General features: G+C 36.8%; 1 protein-coding gene across 1 annotated transcript in view; it reads right to left on the bottom strand.

The window, feature by feature from the left end:
* ANKRD31 (ankyrin repeat domain 31) overlaps window positions 1–24119 on the bottom strand; it is a 79817-nt gene that overhangs the window by 23848 nt on the left and 31850 nt on the right. Inside the window, exons 8-16 of the mRNA XM_088130366.1 lie at window positions 23210–23354; window positions 17330–17548; window positions 14455–14643; window positions 11902–12044; window positions 10850–11009; window positions 9820–9932; window positions 8077–8164; window positions 1718–1814; window positions 349–1339 (exon numbers count right to left, since the gene is read on the bottom strand). Of these exons, the coding sequence (XP_087986492.1) occupies window positions 349–1339; window positions 1718–1814; window positions 8077–8164; window positions 9820–9932; window positions 10850–11009; window positions 11902–12044; window positions 14455–14643; window positions 17330–17548; window positions 23210–23354 (2145 nt within the window). The remainder of the gene's footprint in view (window positions 1–348; window positions 1340–1717; window positions 1815–8076; window positions 8165–9819; window positions 9933–10849; window positions 11010–11901; window positions 12045–14454; window positions 14644–17329; window positions 17549–23209; window positions 23355–24119) is intronic.

The raw sequence follows: 24119 nt of genomic DNA, 5'->3' as shown, positions 1-24119 counted from the left end.
ACAAAGAACAACTGAAATTCCACATTAGAGTTTCTAAATCTGTTCAAGAAATTAATATAGCATGACCAATTAATGTAACAAGGCTTTTCCAGAGAAGCTCAGTCAGGTTTCTTTGCTGGAACTGAATAACACTACAACTTTATTAATATATACCTTTCCATTTATAATTCTTCTGTAATTATTGAATAGGATTTTTTTCTGTAAATGTGTATGCATACACACACACAGAGAAAATCAACTTAAGAAAATTGTTATGTAGAGCTTTGGTAGAATGCAATATTTAGTATTAAGATTTTAAACATTGTGTATTAATATGCAACTATATTACTTTGCAAATTAATTATTTACCTGTAGTGTGAATTCTAGAACATCATCTCCTGGTTTAATTTTTCCCAGTTCAAGCAGACCTAATAGTTGATTTTTTTTCTTCTTGTTTGTCTTGAAATGTAGTTGTTTTTCAGAATCTTGATTGTTCGAATACTGGGAAGAATTCTGACTGATCCTATTTTGTGATATTACATGAGAAAATGTCCCTGGAGATTCTAAATTAACATTAACTGAGATTTTTTTACTTGGGGCTATGTTATCCTGATGAATACCAACAAAGCTATGTGTGGATTCTAACTGTGCAATAGGTTGTATTGAGAAAACATTGTTTATACGTGAATGCTGTGGCAATGTTGTGCAAATATTTTGACTTTCAATAGATGGCTGACAGATATTATTGTCATCATCATCATCATCACCTCCAGTAGCTGAGTTATTTAGTATCTGCAATCTTGATATGGCACTTAGGCTCTGGCTTTCTTGTGGTGTCATCGATATATAATCAATTTCTTTTGATTGTTGAGTAGAACAGGTAACAGAGTTTGGAAGCAATGTTGCTGAATCTGTAGCATCAGAGGATTCTGAATATGTTATTTCTGCAATGTTATATTCCTTACGTTTGCTTTCAAATACCAAAAGCTGTGGACAATCTTTCTCCTGACTATTAATTTCTCCATTGCCTCCTGATGTATCTGGAAATCTATCTGCGTGGTCTTGATTTAAAGAACTATTTTCCATGTCCCAGATGCTTTCCATACCCATAATTATGTTAGGGCATGGTACCGTTTCACCAGAAGTACCATTTTTTGTAGTGCTGTTTTCATAAGAATCAAGTGTGTTTGGGGCTTGGTTTGTTAGCTGTAAAGCCTCTTTTTTTGCATTTTTATAATTCTGTATTTTTCCCCCTAATTCTTTCTGTTTTCGTGCCATAAGCAAAAGGTTCTTTTGTCGGGCTGCAAGCTTTACTAGCCTTTCTCTCAGCACTCCCTGTTTAAAAGATTCCACAGAAGCTCTGAAATCAAATTTAAAAATGTTAGCCGAGTTAACCGAGAATACAAGATACTGTATACTACCATGAATAACAATTTCTCTTTACCAATCTATGGAAAGGAAGTAAACAATATTTTAAAATGCAATACAAAATTTTAAAAATTCAAAATGTTTTTATTTCTAAAAAAAGTCATTAAGTAATTATCACAATAGCTAAAATCCTAGTATCTAGATCCCTGTCTAGCATTAACTGTTTGATACTTTTTCTAGCAGCAGGATGGATTATATCATTACTAAATTTATTATAGATGATTTTATTTTATTTTTTGCTTGTTTTATAATTACAGATGTTTTCTTTTTTATAATAGCTAAAATACAACTTAGTTTTTCTTCCACTTACCTGTATTTCTTTGCAAGCTCATCTCGTTCAGATTTCTGTCTGGCAAGTATAGTATTCAAAGAGTTCTGTATCTGAGAAAAGTCTTGGATGTACAGATCTATTCAAATTTTACAAAATTTTAAGAATGGAGATGAATTTTTATCATTTGCTGCAGATGCAATAAAATGCTACACTGGCAATATGTTGCAGAAAAATTAGCCAATATTCTAAACACCATACTGACTGTAGCCAATTTTATTCTATAATTTTCTTTACAGCTTGATAATTCTTTGCAATTCTGTATTCAATATTTTAAAAGGTAAAAATATAAATACATCAACAATAATTGTTCAAATTATACATCAACTGCATGCTTCATATGGTAAAAAGAATCCATTCTCTTTTGCAAAAGAAGTAAACATTGATTTCAGTGAGGCTTATTACTGAGCAAATATGCATAAAGCTGTGCTGTTATTTATTAGAGTTGTAGAGCACTTTGCATTCAGTTCAGAGGTACTGCAGACCATCTACAACTCCTTAAAACAACTGGATCTTTGACCAGGATATACTGGATTTCAAAAGTATTTGGTTAACTCAGATGGAAGCTACTTTGGATCCAAAGGCTTGAAATCCTGGAGAAAAGTGTCCAGGAAAGTTGGGAAACCCTTTGAAACCAGGTACTGAAGGTACAGTTACAAGCAATTTCAACTAGAAGGAAAAAATGGGAGTTATCTGAAGAACAAGTGTGGATGCATACAGAACTTTCTAAAGTGTTGAAAATAAAAAGGGATATGTATAGGCAAGCAGCAGCAGAAGAATCAGTAACAGTTCTGACCAAGTCATTACCAAGTTGGAAGGCTATAGAAACTGATGGAATACCCACTGAAATATGGCAAACAACAAAAGAAGAATCAGTAAAGGTTCTAACAAGCTGTACCAGCAAGTCTGGAGAACAACACAGTGGCCAACAGATTGGAAGAGGTCAATCTACATTCCAATACCAAAAAAAAAAAAAAAAAGACAATGTGTGCAAACTATCTTATAATACCCTTAATTTCACATGCAAGAAAAATAATGCTTAGGCTCATCCAATGCAGATTAGAGATCTACATGGAAAAAGAGATGCCAGATATTCAAGCTGGCTTTAAAAAAAGCCAAGGAACACGAGACATTATGGCTGATGCACACTGGATAACTGAGAAAGCCAAAGAATATGAAAAGTCACTGTGTGCTTCACTGATTATAGAAAGGCCTTCATTGTGCCAATCACATCAAGCTGCGGAAAGTGCTCAGAAAATTGGGAATCCAACAACATCTCACTGACCTCATGAGAAATTTATATACAGGTCAGGAACCAAAGTACAGACAGAACATGATGAAACAGACTGGCTCCAGGTTAGCAAAGGAGTGTGAAAGGCTGTACACTCTCCCCTTATTTATTCAACCTATATGCTGAATATATATATTAAGGGAAGCTGGATTGGAAGACGATGAACATGGTTTTAAAACTGGAGGAAAAAACATCAATAATCTGCACTATGCTGATGACACTACCCTGATAGCTGAAAATTCAAAAGATCTGCAAGCCTTAATAATAAAAACCAAGGAGCACAGTGAAAAAAATGAGGATAAAATTAAAGACAAAGACCAAACTAATCACAACAGATAGAACAACTAGCCTTAAAATTGGCAATGAAGATATCAAAGTGGTGGATAGCTTCTGCCTTTTAGGATCAACCATCAACAATAAAGGAAAAAGCAGTCAAGAAATATGCCACAGACTAGCACTTGGTAGAGCAGTCATGAAGGCCTTGGAGAAGAAATTCAAATGCCATGATGTCTCTATACCTACAAAGATCAGAACTGTGTAAGCCATGGTGTTCCCTGTGACACTCTATGGAACTGAAAGTTTGACTTTGAGGAAGCAAAATAGGAAGAGTATTGTTGCTTTTGAACTTTGGTGTTGAAGAAGACTCCTGAGAATACCATGGACAGTCAAGGAAACAAACAAATGGATCATTGAACAAATCAATCCAGAGTTCTCACTTGAGTACAATGATTAGGCTCAAATTATCCTACTTCAGACACATTATGCAAAGACCCAGATCTCTGGAGAAGGCTCTTACTGCTGGGAAAGGTAGAAAGAAAGAGAAGAAGAGGATGACCAGCAGCAAGGTGGACAGACTCAGTTACAGTAGCGATGAGTACATCATTGGAGGAGCTGAAATACAGGTTAAAGACAGATCATCATGTAGAAAATCTATCTATCTGGTTGCTAAGAGGCAACAACAACTTGATGTCACATTATTATCATCATCAGAAGTGGAAGAATGGGCATATAACCAAAGAGGGATACAAGACAGTTCAAAACTAAAGGGATTGTTTTAGAAAGGCTAAAGTGCAGAATGAGCTAAGGCTTGTGAGAAATACCCAAAATGGCAAACAAAAAAGGCCTATCAATCAATCAATCAATCAATCAATCAAAGTTTATTGTGGTCTTGGACCAGTACAAGGATGATGCTCTGTGAAAGTATACATAGTCTATCTTAAAATGATACAACCTAGGACAAAATAAAATTAAAAGTTAAAATTAAATTAAAATACATTTATTAAACTAACTAAACTCTATGGGTGCAATCTAAGGTGCAGCCTATACTAGGTGAAAATATAATCACTAAGATTATGTTAAATATAAAATGTAAAATGTAAGTATCTAAAATTACCATTATGTTAATATATAAAAATTTAAATGAATTACTGTTACATAAAACACATTACACAAATTACCCCATCAGGGTCTGGCGAATCTCCATTGCTGCAGCACAAAACCCGGCTACCTACGCTGTGACAATAGGCTTTTCATCTATGAGCAGCGTTTGTGTATAGTCTGAATCTGGGCGACCGGGATATTTACTAATCAGAGATAAGATGAGTCTGGTTCGGAGATCTCTGTAGAAAACAGAGCGAAGAAGGACACAGTCTCTGGTTTCCACCTCTCCGGAGTCACAAGGACAAAGCCTTATGGCCAGTGGTATTTTTTTTTATTTGCCCTCCAGTACCGAAGAGGGGAGAGCATGGCATCAAGCTAAAGAAAAGGCTTTCCGGTGGCTGGGTGTTTCGAGCTGTGTAAGATAACTGGCAGCAGTGACGATATATGGTGGGGAATAGCCTAACTTTAAAAGTCAATGGCCTTAATCCATGTGGACTGAGTGTTATCCTGAAGAATGAGAGCTGCTAGGCCTTTGGGGTAAAAGTTGAGCTTTAGCCAAAGGTTTAGAGAGGCTAGATACACTCGACTCAACTTTTATCATGCTTGTTTCTAGGCGTAGATGTGCATTTGAAACACGTCAAGGCATCCGGAGTGCTACTCTGATGAATTTAGATTGCACTCTTTCCAGAGGTGTGAAACATGAGGATAGGGGGCCAACTAGAGTCTCATAGAGCAGCTGAGCTAATGATTTGGGCTGAAAGAGTTTGAGTGTGGCTGGAACGTAAGATCCTCCCTTACAACGAAAAAATTTTAAGATGGCAGTAGCAGATCTTTGTCAGAGGCTGCAGCATATTCACAGTGGGCTTTCCTCGAGCCGGAGGAAATGGATGACACCTAAATACTTGAAACTGGTCACCTGCCCAGTCTATGTCACGAATACTCCATGAACGAAGTTTTGCCCTATTGGCAAAAGCCATTATCTTAGTTTTCTGGTAGTTTATTTCCAGTTTATCATTATCACAGTGCTGGGGCAGAGTTTTCATAGTTCTTTTGAGGCCTATGGGTGTTCTAGAAAGAACTATAGAGTCATCTGCATAGAGTAACAAGGCAATGCTATTTGCTAGTTTAGGGAGAAAAGGCCTATCAGAAGCAAAAGATAAAGCAAAGAGGCTACAGGTCTGTTGCAAGGAGAAAGTGATGACTTGATAATAGGCGATGGTGAGAAGGCAGAACATTGTAACAAATATTTATATTTGTTTTTTCCTAAAAGAGATTCAGAGCCTAGCTGACCATTGTGCCACTAGTAGAGGGAAGGAGCTGTAGCTTAGGATATACAAGGGCAGGATAAAAGAGCACATAGCTAAGTTAAGTGAATTCCTATATACAGGACCAGATGAATTACATTCTAGAGTACTAAAGGAAGTAATAGAGGTGACTGTAAAACTGTGAACTGTAATCTTGAAAACATGTGGATAATTGGCAAGGTTGCAGAAGACTGGAAGAGAATAAACATCAGCAACTTCAAAAAAGGAAAAAGAAGAAATTATAAATCTGTCAGTTTGACATGGATACTAGCCAAGCTTTTCAAGTAGATTATTACTACTTGTGATCACTTGGATAGGAATGCAACAATTAACAAGAACCAGGATGGGCTTCTCACAACTAAATCATCCAAAGTAATCTTAATTCATTTTTAGAGTCAATAAAACCATAGTAGACCAGGTAAATGCCACCGCCATAGTATATTTTAGCAGCAAAGCAGTTGACAAAGTCTAATGATACCTTCATTAATATAATGGTAAAATATGAACTGGATGATACCACTTTTAGATGGATTCATAACTAGATGAATGATCATAACCCCACAGAGACCTGGGCCCTTTGCTGTTCAAAATTTGTATTAATTAATTAATTATCTGGATGAAGATGTTGAAGGAATCATTATGAAATAGACAGATTACACAAAACAAAATGGCTAACATTTTAGAAGAGAAAGAAAAGATTCAAAAAGATCTAGACAAGCTTCAGCATGGATCAAAATAGAATGAATTTGACAAGGAGAAATATAAAGATCTGTATCAGGGGAGGGGGGATGAAAGACACAAAATATAGGATGAGAGAGACCTAGCCTGGCAGTAGCATGTATGAAAAGTATCTGAGGGTTCTAGTAGATCACAGATTGAACCTAAGACAACAGTGTGAGGGAACTGCTGTGAAGACAAATGCTATTTTGAATTGTATTAGCAGGAGCATAGAGTCCAGATCACAGAAAATAATTGTCCTACTGTGTTCAGTCTTGATTAAGCCCTACTTGGAATATTGTGTCCAGTCTTGGGCACCACAGTCTAAAAAGGACATTGACAACTGCAAATGTGATCATGTGATCCTGGGTGACTGGCAACCGTCGTGTAAATGGGTTGCCAAGCACCCAGACCATGATCATGTGACCACATGAGCACTGCAATGGCTGTAACTTCAGGGACCGGTTATAAGTCCCTTTGTTCAGCACTGTTGTAACTTCGAATGGTTGTAAGTTGAGGACTACCTGTAAAGGAATCAATTCCTCTAAGACAATGAAAACTGTGTCAAATTAAATATAACAGGAATTAGTCATTATTGAAAAATTGCTTTCAATTTTTTAAAAACTCTTTAAGGCATAATTTCTTTTATTTCTTTTGCTTTTGAATCAATATTCATTCATATGAACATTGCCAGTTTCCTAGTTAACTAAATCTAAACTTAGCTTGACCTTATTATGTGCTAGTGCCTCTCACATCTGAGCTGATTCAAAATTTGGAAGGAAGAGTTTTGAGAAGTGGCATCTGCAGCAAACTGATGACAGATACAGAGTGATGCCAATCATGCAAATGCAACCATTACATACGTGTGTCCCGATGTTTGATACAAGTAATTAAGTCATGATATTTGCATGATAATATCATCATGCATGTTTCCTTATTTGCCTTCTTGTCCACAGGGGAACAAAGGACAACTATGTGTTAATATGCTAGTACAAAGTTGTATCTTTTATGTGATGACATCCTGAAGCATGAATTATCATTTTAATGTCATTGTGGGCTTCTATAGACAACAGTGGCTATTGCTAAAGTAGAAATTGTTTGAGAGTGCTTTGAGCATTGTAGTGAGATGGTATTGTCCTTTATTTTGGATGGCATCAAGTTTTAAGATGATCCTCCAGTTCATGTTTGAAGAACTCCTGATGAACAGTAGCAAAATTCTGAAACTAGATGGGGTATATTCCTGTCTTATATGGAAGTTGTCTCTGATTCAGTTGCTCTGTAATATATGAGTTTGATCTGCTTTTGATGTCCAAGCATTGTCTTGCAGCATGTGCTGAGCATCTTGTTCCTGTGTTCTTGGAAAGCTCAGAGGAACAGAGCTTTCTGACAATACAGAAGAATAATAGGAAAAAACATAGCCTCCATTGTCAACAAATAGCACACCATCATCTGCCGCAGAGGGAAATATAGAGGATGCTGGATTGGTCATGTGGCACACTGCTTCCCCACACCACACCTTTTCTTCCAACACCCTGCCAATGTTCCCCACCATTGACATTATTTGCCACATTAGTCTCTATAATGTGAGGTCTATCATCAGTTCTTATACATGACAAATCGTACATGAGTTAACCATGATTCATCCATACCTGCATCTCTTTGGCATTTCAATTCAAATAGCAAAAGTCTATCCTGCTTATCTTCTATGTCCTGCAATGCTCTATTGATTGATTCGTGCTGTCAAATGCAAGCCATTGTTAACTTTATTAAAGGAAGACAGTTTGCAATTGAATTTAAAAAAGAATACACACACACACACTTCTGATTTGAAGGCAAGAAAGTCCTCAGGGACATGAATAAAGCACCTGTCTGCAACTCCTTAAGAAATCTGAGCAAACTCAACATACAGAAATTCTGATTATAATAGTTCAATGAAGACAGGAAATGTGATCAAAAGAACAATACTGTTTTACCTATATTTATGGAAGGATTAGTGAATGCAGCACTATAATCATAAAGTGTATTTCTTTTGAGTATTTGTTTCCACAAATACAAAGAGAAGCAGAACAGCAACTCTTAATTTAATGTTTCATGTAGTGCTCAAAATAAATGTAAAATAACATCTAGAAGAGCATTTTCATATGTTGAACTGTTCCCATCTGCAACTTGGAGCCCTTATAAAGAGTCAGTCCCTGGGAAATTTCAGGGAGAAATTTGAACTGTTGTGAGCAATCTTTATGATTTTCTATAGTTTAATTATAGCCAGCTGAATACAGGTGACCTGTAAGGATATGGGGATAGTAGCAGACTTACAAATTATGAATCAACATGGAAAGATAATCCTTGCAAACAAAAAGTAATACGATACAACAGAATGGGTTCTAAAGAGAGGTTGTTTTGATGACTGAGTACTTACTGTATTCAGGCAATGCACTTGAGCCTTGGAAAGCCAATTGGACCAATCTGTCTTATCTAGGAATGTGTTTCTGAGTAGTCAAGCCCCTTTTCTCATGCCAGGAAAATATTTAAACCAAATAACAGTCCCCAAACTCTGAAGAACAGTAACATTTTAATACCCTTCCAACAGCTGTTCTCAAGAGTAAATATAAACAAGTTCCATACAAGCTACAACTATGCCCTTGTGAGAAAGACCCATTGAAACTAGCCCATGTTCTATTATACTGTCTTTCTATAAGAACAAAAAGACCTGTTTCATAACTTATTTGATGAAGTACCCAGACAACCTGATTTCTTTTATGTACAACTACTCCTGTCAAACCTATATGATTCTGTTCCTTCAAATATGGCAAAACTTTATGTTGTTTGTAAAATTTGATGCACCTTGATCACCTCAGTGATCTAGTTACAATTTTGTGTTTGTATTTTATTTTACTTGGAACAGAAACTATTTAATTACTTTGTTAATCTGCAGAATTCTGCTCAGTGACTATAATAAAGACTAAATTAAACTACTAAACTTAATTTTTAGCTTTAGATCTCATGGGATTGCTGTTGTATCTGAAGACTTGCTTAGATAAATATGTGTTCCTATTTCTGCCTCTATCACTGGGATCTAACAAGCTTCTCCTGCTCTTATAATGAGTTGCTTTGCAATAACAGTTATCTTTAGCAGCTGTTTAAGGGACTGCAACTCTCTTGGGAAATGGCAGCTCTACTCCTGCTCTCTTTTAATATTAGGGAGGAAAAAGCACAAAATTTTGCTTTGCTTTTTTGTAATACAATTAACCTTCGTGAGCTTCTTGGGGGGGGGGAGTTGAAAGGCATCATAGAAACATAACATCACACAATCTTTGTGCTTAATTCACGTCCACTAGTATAAATCAGAGAACATGATTCTACTGCACTATGAACTACTCAGCTATTTTACTTACTGTGCTATATTTCTGTCCAGCTAAACTAGGCTGTAAAACCAGGATCTCCTTTTCACGGCAACCATAACAACTAGGTTTTCTCCTAAGCCTAGATGTGCATAGCTCTCTTTTTTCTAAATTAAGAAACCATAATTACAATACAAAAGATACAGAAATTATTTAAGGCAAATCAATATATTTGGGCTTTCAGTCAATTCCAGCTTTATACCATAGATTATTATTTTTCTGATGTGAGAATTCAAGAGATACCAGAGGGCTCATCTTGTGCCATAAAGACTACACAGAACCATAAAGTATGAAAGAAGACAAACCAGATTAAGCATCTGAGCTTCTAGGAAAATTAAAAGTTGTTGTTGGTAGAATAAGGTAGCTGGGAAAATATTCAACATGTGAGTATGTACTGGAAACTTAACAATTGGTCTTCTCGCTAAATATAACTTTTTGCTAACCAAATGAACATAAAAATATATTATATGCTACCATACCACATCCCATTCAACTGGCAAGCCATTTCCAACACACTACAGACCCAACCTGCTTGTCCTTTGATTAGTCCTCACCAACTGCATATTGCAAACATTTTCAAGAGCTCATTACAGCAGGTTTAGTGAGTATGAAATATAAACTAAGAGGCAAGGACATGGGAGACAGACAATCTCTCCAATAAAAAATCAGGCACAAAAGAAATATGCTGGAATGCATGTATCACCCGATGGGGAGGCAGGGCAGAAGGAAAAAAGCAGTTATTTGCCCAAAGTTGCACAGCAGCCTCCACTTTCTGCTGTTTGTATTTATTAGCACTGGTTTGTAGCTTAGACTGTATGATAGGTATGTACAATACAGTACATAGTGTACATGTACAGTAGCAGATTGTGTGATAAAGCTTACTTCCTTTATTTCAAAGGGATTCAATAAGTAGTTAATTAAAATAAATCTGGCGCTCTGGAAAACAAACAACTTTTAAAAAATCATCTTTAGAGTATTGTAAAGGACATAACAGTTTGCAATTTGTATGAAGACATCAACATACCAGCATCTTGACTCATCAAAACAGTCTTTTTGACTTCAGTAGCACCATAAGATTTAAGAAGCTCTTTAATTTGGTCACAAGTAGCTTCATCCAGGGCATTTTCCCCATTGTTGTTTCTTTCATTGGGGTTTGCGCCATGGAGCAACAGCAGTTGTACTGCCTGCAACACATTTCTTAACAATTTCCTCTGTGACCTAGTTGGCTGAGAAACTGCTAAGGACATAGAGTACATTACTATCTTTACACGTAATTATGCATTTATACCACACTAGACTTTGACTATGTTCTCATGACACACTGAACTATAAACCAGCAAGAATACATTAGCCTAATACGTTGTGTCTATTTAGTCCACATTTATTATTTAATATATTCTGTGAACTCAGATAATTAGGTTGAGTAAACTACAGTTAAGTTAACCATTGATAAGCATGTAATCTAAATAGAGAAGCCAACATTCAATCTTTAGGTTCATACTTTGTGCAAAGTGGTAGATTGTTCACTATTATTGAATAAACCAAAAATTGGTTCATACCCACACACAATGCCATAAATCATGGTTCACAAAACACTGTGCTGGTTTCATACATTGTTTGAGTTTTGCTTTCACATTGTGTGAATCCAGTCAATGTATTTATGCATGAATGTTGTGGACTGAAAAATGTGTTTAGTTAAAACAAAACAAAATAAAACAGATTTTGTAATGACAACACTGAGGAAACTGAGGAAGAATATTAAAGGTAACAGATAAATTGGAATGAAAGATAGAACTAATATTGTAGAAGTAAATGAATCCAAATCTCAAAATTAAGTGTCTCAGAGTACCTTACTTTTTTACTCTACTAAGGGCTACCCAAAAAGCCAACTTTCCCAGGCTTTAGAAAGCAGCATCTTGCTTATTTGGTTATGAATAATTTATGCATACCATCTGCTACATATTTCTTCCACTACGTTTGTTAATTCAAAGTCCTTCTTAAAATGGGAATAAAACCAGGGTCTGAAACTAGATAGCAAATCCTGCACAAGACAAAGCCTGGTTAACACCATATTACCTCAAAATGATTGCTTGAAACAGCATCATGAATGGGCAAAACACCATCCAGGCTTTTACTGTTCACATCAGCGCCGGCTTTTAGTAGTTCTGCAATAATCTCAGTAAACCCTCTGTTAGAAGCTTCATGAATTGGTGTCCAACCTAGTAAATCAAATTCAGGCATGACACTGAATTTATGTTTCAGTCACATCTTTTTCTCACACATACATGTAGCCATCACATAGATAATATTTTAAAAATTGTATCATATACAGTATTAGCTTGAACTCAAAGAACTGCATAACTTGTTCTGAGATTATGTGATCTGTAACAGGAAGAAATTTTGAACGCAATTTGTAGTCTGTTCTTAAGAAAAAACAATCCCACCCAAAGTAACTATATGGATATTAGCCATTTTGCATATATGCACAGTGAATTTATTTATTTATATATAAATCAAATTTATATGATGCCTATCTCACTATATAAGTGACTCTAGACAGCTCACAAATAAGAGGTATATAGGTAGTCCTCACTTAATGACTACAGTTGGAACCACCAACTCCATCACTAAGCAACACGGTCATTAGGTGAGACACCATGTAACCACAACTTGTGATTTCACTGCTGGTTTCTTCATTGATTTTGCTTGTTGGAAGCCAGCTGTGAAACTCACAAATGGCAATCATGTGACTGTGGGGATGCTGCAACAGCTGTAAGTTCAAGGACTGGTCATAAAGTCACTTTTTCAGGATTTCTGGAGGAGGCATGGCGAACTGAAGATGTCTCTGCAAAAGTACAGCTGACGACTGTGGCAAAGACCAAAGAACCAGTGAGTAGACTGCTTCTTCAGAACCTCTCCGGATAAGGAGAGGATGGAAGATCGCCTATGTGTCCTCCAGACAGCTGCTCCTTGTGAGGAGACCATAGGACAGAGGTCTTCCATGGGTCTGAGTGCCAGGAAATGAAGGGATTAGCCATCTTGCAAGACCAAGGCAGAGTCTTTTAAAGGACACTAAATTCACAAGCCTCACTTTCTAATCACTTTCGGAAATTGCCTATTAACCATCTTAAAGCTATTAGAGACCTTCGGAAAACAAATTTGAAAAGTCGCCGAGTGAGTTTAGTTTCAGTTCTGAACAAAAGAAAAATTAATTACAAGCTTAAGAACTTAAAGAATTTGAAATAAACAGCAAAAGGCTAAATAAGGTTTTGATCTAAGAAAGTTACAATTGGATTAAGGGTCCAGTTAAATTTGGAATATTGACTTTTACTATAAGATGTTGGAATTAACTATAAAAAAAACAGCTTCTCATGGGAACCAGTGTTATTTTGGATATCTTGGTTCATAACAAAAATAAGCAACTTTATGATTTTAGAAACTGGACACTAGAGGGGACTAAAGATTCTAAGTAGAAAAAAAAAATACAAAACAACTTTTGGTGTCAGTTAACTGGGACTTACAAAATGTCATAACATTGGAAATATAGGAGATCTCTGAAGAATGGAGCCAAAATTAGTAACTACAGTATCAGTAGTGTCAGTAATGATGTCTGATTCTATGGATAGATTATGTCCAAAAGATGTCAGTGAGGGAATGACAGACGTGGAGCAAATTTTATCTGACAATACAGAAAAAGTACCAAAAGTGAAACTTTAAATGACAGGCCAAGAGAATGATTTGGAAAAGGACGCTTTATTGGATAGACAAAAGAAACTGGCTGAAGTTTTAAAATTAAAGAGGTAATATAAATGACAAACCAAGAGAATGACCTGGAAAATGTTTTCTTATTAGATCTACAAGAGGCTTGTTAAATCTTTGAAGAAGTCTGTGCGATTGAATTGAAGAGAAATCAAATCCTACGACAATATTTGAATGAACTAAAGATTAAGACTGTTAGAAGTAAAAGGAAGGAATATAAAGTTGGTCAAGGTTAATATTTGATCAAGGTTAAAATAAGACATTTATTTGTAAAGTTCTGGCAACCCTTTATGAACTTTTTGCTGACACCAGGATTGAAAAGTTGATGTTCTGTGGATTTGCTTATAGATAAGGGATGGGATGTGGGATGAAAAGATATCTGTTTCTAATCTTATAGGGGATAAAGAGTTACTAAATTTGTCTATACTTGTTGTAATGAAGGTTGTAAGTCACTTCTTCATATATTTCTTTATCATATTCTTTTCTCTTTTCTCTTTCTCTTTTTTTTTTGCACTTTTTATTTTTTACCATTCTTTTTTTCTTTAAGTTTAGTTTGCATTAGTTTTTACTATTGTAATCAAAAGGCTGAATAAAAATTATATACCAAAAAAAAGTCACTTTTTCAGTGCTGTTATAACTTCGAATGGTCACTAAACAGGGCAGTAGTTAAATGAGGACTACCTGTACATCCAAATATATTGATCAAATAAGTATAACAACAGAGCCCCAAATTAACTAATCCTTTTGTTAGACATTGTTAAATTAAGTAGATAGCAGCAAGGAAAAGCAGCTGCAGTTAGAAATAAGTTAAATCATTTATGGGGTACAATACAATAGAAAAAGTTCAAACTGTGAGTTAAAATGCCAGACCTGCATTATCTTTTTGATTTACACATGCCCCAGATGCTATCAAAGATTTCACTAAAGATAATTTTCCTTTTTTACAAGCTAAATGCAAATGAGTTTCTCCTTTAGCATTTCTCTTGTTTGTTCTAGGTGCTGTAGTTCTTTGCAGCTGACTACAAGTTGTTTTTGACTTTTTCCTAGATTGTGAAGAATCTGAAGGAATAACAGAAATATTAAACAGTTACTAGGAGCTATGGAAAGTATTTTCATAGATGTACTGCATGAGAGGTCCTCAATCTTTTTGAACTGGTAGGCATGTTTAAAATTGTGGGAGATCTTATATGACTCTGAGAAATGGTGGCCATGGAGGGACCTTGCCCATTCACAAAATGTCTTTTGGTGCCTATGACCCATTCATCTATCTACCAGAATACAAACTGATGAAGTTATTGCCTGCCGTTTCCTCTAACTTCTCAGGATGCTGCTTTCTACCAATTTATCCTGATATTTTTCAGTAAATTGGATATGTTCTGAAGAGGGAAAAGCTGACTGAGGAATGTGTAATAGTATTCTTCACACACTGAAATAACATGACATCGAAGAAAACTAACATCCCTGCTCTTTCATTCCAGAGTCCATAACACAAATGAATGGATTTAAGTTTCAGGGAAGCATTTTCCAGTTGAATATTAGAAAAAACTTCCTATCAGTAAAAACAGTTTGACAGTGACCTAGAGTGGTGATGGGCTCCTCTTTATTGGATTTGTTCAACTAGAAGCTATGCAGCATCAATCTGGAATGCTTTAATTTAGATTAAGGAGTCTAAAGGCCCCCTTCAATACTATGGTTGAAAGAAACTGCAATCCTGCACGCAACTCTAACCTGAGTGTGCATCCCATTGAACTCAGAAAGGCTTACTATTATATAAAAAATAACGTTGCATAGAGTTTTATGCAACTACAAGTAATGTTATTCTACAAATTTAAGATAAGAATAATAAAGACTTCTACAAATCACATCTGTAATTATACATAAAAAACAAAGTTCAATGAGATTCCATATTTGTATATGTGACATAAACATAAAACAGTTTATATAAAATAAAAAATATGTGATGAAGGGATGAGAACCTGAGTTTGAAAGCTTGCTCTGTAATTATGTTCCTGCTATGATCCTGCTGTTTATCAAAGTTCAAGCATAGTACTATTTTCCTGATTTTGCATTTGAATGGCCATTATTTGTTATTTACATTTATATGGCAGCTATAAAAGCAAATAACATCCATTCAAATACTATTTAAATAACATCCATTCAAATTAAATAGTCAAATATAAATATTTAAAATACAGTGGTACCTTGGGTTACGAACTCCTCTGTTAACTAACTTTTCAGGTTATGACCAGCTCTGGCCGCAAAAATTTACCTCGGTTTGCGAACTCCGCCTCGGGGTACGAGCAGGATACGCGGCCATTTTCCCTGCCGTGACACAGTCCACGGCCATTTTTCCGCCCCTGACACGTGGTCCGCGGCCATTTTCCGCCCCTGACATGTGGTCCGCGGCCATTTTTCCGCCCCAGACACGTGGTCCGCAGCCATTTTTCTGCCCCTGACACGTGGTCCGCAGCCATTTTTCTGCCCCTGACACGTGGTCCGTGGCCATTTTCCGTCCCTGACACGTGGTCCGCGGCCATTTTTCCGCCTGACACGTGGTCCGCGGCCATTTTTCTGCCCGACACGTGGTCCGTGGCCATTTTTCCGCCCCTGACACGTGGTCTGCGGCCATTTTCCACCCCTGACACATGGTTGTAGGGAGGGGGACTCTCCCTCCAAGCAATAGCCACCTCCCTGTCCTCCACGCCAGAACGGATTAACGGTAATTACATTGAACCTTATGGGGAAATTTCCTTTGGGTTGCGACCAATTCGGGTTGCGGCCAGAGTCACGGAACGAATTAAGTTCGTAAACTGAGGTTCCACTGTACAACACGAAGACCAACATATAATAATAAAGTGTTGAAAATATCACATCAGCTTCATAAAATTGTTTTTAAAAAAGAACTAAAAACCAGCTACAATCCAACAGCTATCAACAAAAATTAGATTAATGTTATAAACTTACACACATTTTACTAATGAATTAAAATGTGTGGAGAACAGAAAAGTCTTTCTGTTAACAAAATGGTGGGTACCAGGCAACTTTCTATTGAAAAAGCATCACATTTAAAAAGCCCTCTGGTCTAGTAACTATCTTTCACCTTTCACAGTAAAATAAGGATGTATCGTGGAGATGGACTCTAAAATGACCATAGGTCATGGCTGGGCATAAAACTCAGAAGTGTTGTTCCATCAATTATCAAAGTGATAAACCATGAAGACTTTTATAGGTCAAAACTAGCACTTTCAGTTGGGCTCAGAAATGAAGTGGGAACCAGTCCAAGCAGGGGAAGAGTGCTGAATATGTTTAAACCAACTCTTCACAATTCTTGATGCATTATTTTGCATCAGCTTTAGTTTCCAATATGTCTTTAGTGGCAACCTGATGTACAGTGCATTACAGTAATCCTGATGGTAAGTATATGAACATAGATTATTACAGTCAAGTCTCCAAGAACCACAGCTGGAGCTCCAGCTTAAGTTGATAAAAGATGCTCCATCTCACAGAAATCATCTGGGTCTTTACTGTAAATGACTGCTTCAAGGATGATCCTCAAGCTATGAATTTAGACCTCTGACAAAATACAATGTCCTCCAGGAAAGCAGAATGTATTTTTGTGAACTGGGGATCATTAATAAGTGGAAGTTCAAGCTAGATAAATTAATCAAGCTAGATTAATAATAGCCATGTTTTATCTAGCTTGAACTTCAGTTTGTCAGCCCTCATGTATTTATTAACTGCTTACCTAGGATTTGTGGTATTTGTCGTTCTTCAGTTTGACTGAACTTTGTATGACTCGAAGAAACTTCCTTCACATTACTGCTGGAACCCAGATGGTCATTTTGACAATTCCCATTATATTCAGTTTGAAAAGTTTTTAATTTAACTGACAGGAAAGGTACATTTGATGTATTATTTGAATTTTCTTCTTCTTTTGCCTTATTGTGACATCTTCCCAGATTCTCTGTTTTCAGTGTTTATTAAATTAAAAAGTGATAGAATTATTATGCTTTTCTCAAAAGAAAGAAACAATATCTATAGAACTACTATACATATCAACATGAAAATAATTAGCATATTTCTAAAATATTTACAAATCCTAAGTTTAAATATTAGAAAATACTTCTGTAAAAAGTAATTAACTTTTCTTTGCCTCCCCTGAAAGGAAAAAATAGATTTGAAATATTCAGTACCCTACTGGAATTTATGAAAACAAATACTGGGGCAATAATAACTTTATGGGGTTAATACTTCTTTTATTGCAACCATCTCTAAAAGAGAAAACAGAAAAAAAAAAACCCTAGTAAGTATATAAAGAGACAGCCAGTTTGGTGTAGTGGTTAAGGCATCAAGCTAGAAACCAGAAGATTGTGAGTCCTAGTCCCGCCTTAGGTAAAAAGCCAACTGGGTGATCTTGGGCAGTACTCTCTCTCAGCCCTAGGAAGCAGGCAATGGTAAACCACTTCTGAAATCTTGCCAAGAAAACTGCAGGAACTTGTCCAGGCAGTCGCCGATAGTCAAGACTGACTCAAATAATAATAAAAAAAGTATATAAAGACTCATAAATTTTACTGGTACATTATTTTATCACAAAGATCTTATGAAAAAAATCAGTAAACTAGCTGTGAATTTCACTTAGCATAATAACTAATTCTACATATATGATCATACAAGACCATCTCTGAAAATCAAACTTAAGTGGAAGCAGTCTTCAGCATTCATCTCTAGCTAAATAAAGAACTATAAATATGGAAGTTGCCATGTGTACAATTTTTTCTCTCTGTTTCATTAGTAAGAACCCTCAAATAGACAAATCTTAAACAAGTAATGACTGTAACTAGCAGCTATTCAGAGATGAGAATTGGGAAAAGGTAGAAACTGGATTTACTTCCTTTTCTCCTGCATTCTTAACCTTTTAACCAGGTAACTGGTGGAATGTCCGTTTTCTGAAGAAGACTGTTTTGCAGTTAAATCAGGTGTCTATTTTAATTTATGTATTTACTTCAAATATATCCATATTGCCCTCAATTAAAAAATTCTCAAGGTGGTTTACAGCAAATCCAGAAAGAACAGAAAAGATCAAGTAACAAAACAGTAAATAAATAAAGCCCCTTTGTATAACTTCAGGACGCACACTTTGTGCACACGTGTGTGTGCGCGCGCGCATGTGTGTGTATAGACAAATGGATTACCTTGAGTTGTTCTTGTCTAGCACAGGTAAAATCAGAACGATATTATTCTCCGTCTTACTATCATTTTCTGTCCTCTAAAAGCAACATGTTCTCACATTTTCTTCTCCTCTTGGATCTAGCATTATATCCTCATGCATAACAGGAGTGCAAAGTCTTACCGTGACTTTTCATTGGAGCTGTGAATGTCAGAGCTTTCAGAAATTTCACCTCTATTAATATCCTGAGAAAATGCACAAGTTGAAGATATTTCCATGCTAACTTGAGCTGTTTGTTCATGACAGATTCCAACAGCTTTTGAGGTATTTTTATCTGAGTTTTGGGCTGCATTTAAAGTATATTGTTCTAAAAGAATTGTACAGTCTGAATCACTTACATGTGCAATTCCTTTTTGAGTGTACTAAATTTTATTTTAAATAAATAACACTTTTCAGTTGTAAACATTCTTTCAGAGCCTGCTCATTGTCTATGTCTTTGTGCCAGTATATGGTTATATGTATACAGTTGAACAATGCATGTATTTTTCTGGTAATCTATTTTTTCATTAGTAGGATTAATAGTTTCTCCATCTGTCCAGACAGATATATTTTTCATCAGTCTGAATGTTGTCATTTATAGTATCAACTTTAATACAAGGAAACCCATCACTGTGTTTCATACCACATAGTTCTTCTCCCTGCTGTAACAAACTGATATATTTATACAAAAGATGGGTTTAATGAAAATTAGGCTAATTTATTAATCAGTTACAAAAGATAAAGCTTATAATAGGGTTTAATGATATATGTGAAATAGTATATTGACCTTTCTTTTCTGATGAGGCAGCATTCTGACGAGGCAGAGTCCATTGAAGTTGGGTGGCCAATAAATTTAAATAAATTATTATTATTATTACTGATAATAGAGTCTCTTTCTATATTTCCAATTATATAAGTATGCTATGCTATTCTGTCATTTCACAAGTTCAGTCTGAAGTATATGGAAAATACTTCAAACTACAGTATTGCTTTGAAGAAAGAAAAGCTACTTGCATGAATGGAGTTAACTGGATTTTTTTTCCCCTTTGGTCATTTATCCTTGTTTCATCATCCAAAGAAAATGGTCTTTCTTTCACTACCAGAAACATGACGTTTTTCTTTTAATATTGTTGCATTTAATGTCTTAACAGTATTTTAATTCTTGGAGATAGAATTATATTGGATTGCCTTTTCTCTTAATTTGTTATAGTTGTACACTGCATCAATATATGAATGAGGAAGTTTTCAGCTAAGCTTGTTTTTACTTTGTGTAGTGAATGTAGGAAATGCGTCTTCAAAGGCCACTCTATTTGGAGCGAACTTCAATAGTCCAGCCTTGAAGTAACAAGGGCATGAGCAAGTGTGCACAACACATCCTGATCCAGGAATGCTACAATTGGTGAACAAGATATAATTGTGTAAAGGCCTTCCTGGCTATGACCTTGATCAGCTTTTCAAACAGTAGCCATGAGTCCAGGACAACCCAAAGCCAGCTCTGTTCAGGGGAATATGACTCTCCCACAGCTAAAGATGGAATATCTGCCTTCCAACCCACAGTTGGCCTTCAAACCCACAATCACTCCATCTTTCTAAGGTGCACTCTGAGTCTTTTTCCCATCCAGACCCTAACAGCTTCTAGACACTGGGTCAGGTCCATTATTGTATCTCCTACTCAGCCAGATATAGAAGCAGTCCTCTGGTTACTATTCTAATTGGGACCGGAATTTCCGTCACTAAGTGAAGCAGCTGTTAAGTGAAATCTCATGTGACCATGGCACTTAGGAATGGCAATCCCAGTTGCGGTTGTTAGGCAAGGACCACGTGGTCATTAGGTGAGGACCTCATGCTTCTCCTGTCCTGCCTGAACTGCCTCTGCCTCAACTCCCCCAACCACCTATCTCCCTCTCCCCATCTCTGCCCTTTTGGCCACCCTGCACAGCATGGCTGAGATAAAGACGCTGCTGCATTCCACCGTCATTGCCTCTCCACTGCCGCCCCCCTGCTGCTGCCCCCAGCTGACCTTCATCATCTTCTTCACCTGGCCTCCCTAGCTGCCAGGTTCCTGGAGGGCCTCCCCACCTTCAGTACTCTCAGCCCACTGCTGGCTGGGAGGCTCTGCATGCTCTATGGATTCGTACTCCACACAAAGAAGTTCCTCCACTGTAGCCACCTTGCACAAAGGAGGGAGTTATCTGGACAGTGCCACCCCAGACCCTGCCATTCTGCTGGGAAGGGGCCAGGGTCATGAGTTCTCTGTGCCAGACACCACTGCCAGTGAGGGCAATCCGCCAGGCAGCAAGGTGCGAATGTTTCTGCAGTGCCTCCCGTGTGTGGCCAAGTGAGGTTTGAATGCCTGGTGGCAACTCCTTGTGGTGGGGTGCGGGGTGGCCACAGCACTAACGTCACTGGCAAGTGCATGGAGCAGGGCCAGCCAAGCCCCATGATCCCAAAGCCCAGCCAGCACTTTACCAGGAGGGCACTGGACAGCGCCAGGAGCAGCAGCTGAATAGCTCCCTGCCTCCCTACCCATCAGGTGAGACCTCCTGCCCACTGCTGCACTCGCTGAACAGTGAGCTGGTGCTTATATATGAGGGTTTGTTTCTTGCTGTGAGCTGGTGCTTATATTTGATATTACAGTATTGGCATCTTTTAATACTTGTGGTAGCTGTTTCTTTGTAACAGGCTTCAATGCAGGCAACCTTATTCGGTTCTTTTGTGCTGTTCTAGATGCTCAGTTATTCTTTGTTTCAATTCCTCTTGTTTTTTAGTTAGAGGGCTTTGTTTTTTCTGAGGTAAAAACAGAGGAGAGGGTGCCTGGTTTGGGAATGAAAACTATTCAATAGCTTACTGCCAACTCCCCTTGGTTTGGCTCTACAGTCTGAGCTACTTCTGGCAAGTCTTTGGTTTCTTTGCCCTGGGTAGACCTTTGTAGTTCTTCCAATTCTACTTCTGTGAATGCTTTATTTCATAATATAAATCGACATTGATCTGCTAGCCTCTATTCTGTTATTTCTGATTCTGGATGTTGTTCTTTCCAAATCTGGTGCATTCTTTTCAGATATCCTCTTCTTATTGGACTTGATTTGTAATAGCAGATTATTATTTCTTTGTTTTCAGTCTTTCAGTCTTCAGTCATATTTGCGACAGATAAACAACTTTTCTTCCAGTAGTCCTGCTGGCCCTGGTTGCTCAGCCAATAGTCCTGAGTCCTATAGCCCACGTCATCAAATGTCCAGTAACTAGAACACTTAGCATGGTCCTTGATGACCCGGATGATGACCAATCCGATATAGGTTTCTGTAAATTACGTGTCACCATATTGTTTACCAGAGAGGCACTCTTTGTCTGGCTCCTCTGATGAGACCTGTACAGTATGGTTGTACCTCTGGCATAGCTCTCATCCTCCTTGGAGCACTCAAGCCCCACAACCATGTCAAGGTAGTGCCTCACTGGAGGAAATCATTATTATTATGATAATGATAATTATTATTTACAGCTACCTCTGGAAATGATGTAGAAACTATAGCTGGTACAAAATGAGGTAACTAGACTGCTGAATTTATTTATTTATTTAATCAATTTTTAAGCATACCCAGTCACTATACTGGTTGCCAGTAGGTTTCAGACCAAATTCAAAGTGCTGATCAGTTAAAGTTGCTTATGGCACACCCTGGGATATATCATGCAATACCTTGCCAGAATTTAATTTGCCTGTCTGGCAAACTAAAATGAATTGCCTCTGGCAATTAATAACTTATAATTGATCTGAAATACATGGGGTCATGGCAGAACAAAACCCATACTTACATGTACTCTTCAAAACCTCTTTTGCATTTCTGAATGAAAAGAATTAATGTCATAGCTCTTATCATTTAGAGTGGGACTGTTGAGAGCCTCCCTGCTCAAGAGGTACATGGAGTATGGCCTAGATAACAAGCCTTCTTGGTGGTAGCTCTGTATTTTGGAACACATTTCCCCAAATATTCAACTTTTATTGCTTTCCAAAAGCATCTAAAATTGGTGTTACTCCAGTGTGCTTTTGGCCCTAGTTGATCAGCTGTGAGTGGCCATCAGAGGAATTTTGGATACTTCAGTTTTTACACCTTTTTAATTATTTACTGTTTATTTAAATTTTCTGTTTCTATTGTTTGCTGCCCAGTTTGTCAGGATTGGTGTAGGAGGACATAAATATTGTGAAACTCAGTCAATCAATATATTTGTCTGATATTTTTCCTTTAGAACTCTGAAGACATTACAGGAGTCAAAAACTGAAAATGAATTGCCTCTGGCAATTAATAACTTATAATTGATCTGAAATATATGGGATCATGGCAGAACAAAACCCATACTTACATGTACTCTTCAAAACCTCTTTTGCAGTTCGGTATGAAAAGAATGAATGTCATAGTGCTTTCCTACCTGATGCTGATGTTTTACCAGATTGAACTATATAACTTTTCACTAGTTTCCTCATACGTTTGTCAGTAGCTTCTTCTAAGGCATTCTTTCCTCTTTCATTCTTGAACAGTGGGTCAGCTCCATACCAAAGCAATAATTCAGCTACCTAGAAGTAAATATAAATCTGCTAAATTTTGATTTCAATACTTTCCATTTCTTATGATACAGAATTGCCATTCTGTAAGACACACTTTAAAATTTTATGATAGCTGAGCAGATAAAAGCAAAAGTTTTTGTGTGCATTGCAATTTCCTACTGGTAGATGTAAATTCTCATTGTTCGCCACCCAGAGTCACTTTTGGGCAGCCATAAAAATTTGATGAATTAATTAAGTAAGTAAGTAAGCAAGGATGATTCTACACAAAATGCTACTGTATATTCACTAGGCAGTCTGGAATAAGAGCATTGAACTGAGCTGATATTTCATTTTTTTGGTCCCAGCATCATGAAACTTTTCCGTGGTTTACTATATACCACTGGCTAACCTCGGAATTCAGCATTATTACTATATATTTAGAAGGAAGAAGGTCTCTGGCTGTGCTCCAAAGCCACCAAGTATGTGCTGTCTTCTAATTAGCATTTTAAACTAAATTGTAACTTTGTGTGATGGCCATATAAATTTGATTGATAAATAAACAATTACTCCACTGACTTATGGAACTGTCAACAAATAAAAGCCTAAAAATTGAAATAAAAGAAACCAATAAAGTATTTAAAATATTCATTTTTAAATTAGATAAGCCTAGTCTGTATTAGTTTTGGATTTAAAGCTCAGCTTATGCATGAATCAGTTCCCATTCGAGTGAACAATAGTGACATCATAGTAAGCCTCATTAATGAAGAACTGAGTTATATTCAGTTAACACCTTTT

This window comes from Python bivittatus, unplaced genomic scaffold (assembly GCF_059951505.1).
Source record: "Python bivittatus isolate LINGU-HERP-01145 unplaced genomic scaffold, Pbiv_v1 ctg000850_np1212, whole genome shotgun sequence".
In the NCBI taxonomy this organism is placed as follows: Eukaryota; Metazoa; Chordata; class Lepidosauria; order Squamata; family Pythonidae; genus Python; species Python bivittatus.
The sequence above is the reverse complement of the archived record's forward strand: the minus strand, read 5'-3'. Positions and strand labels throughout refer to the sequence as shown.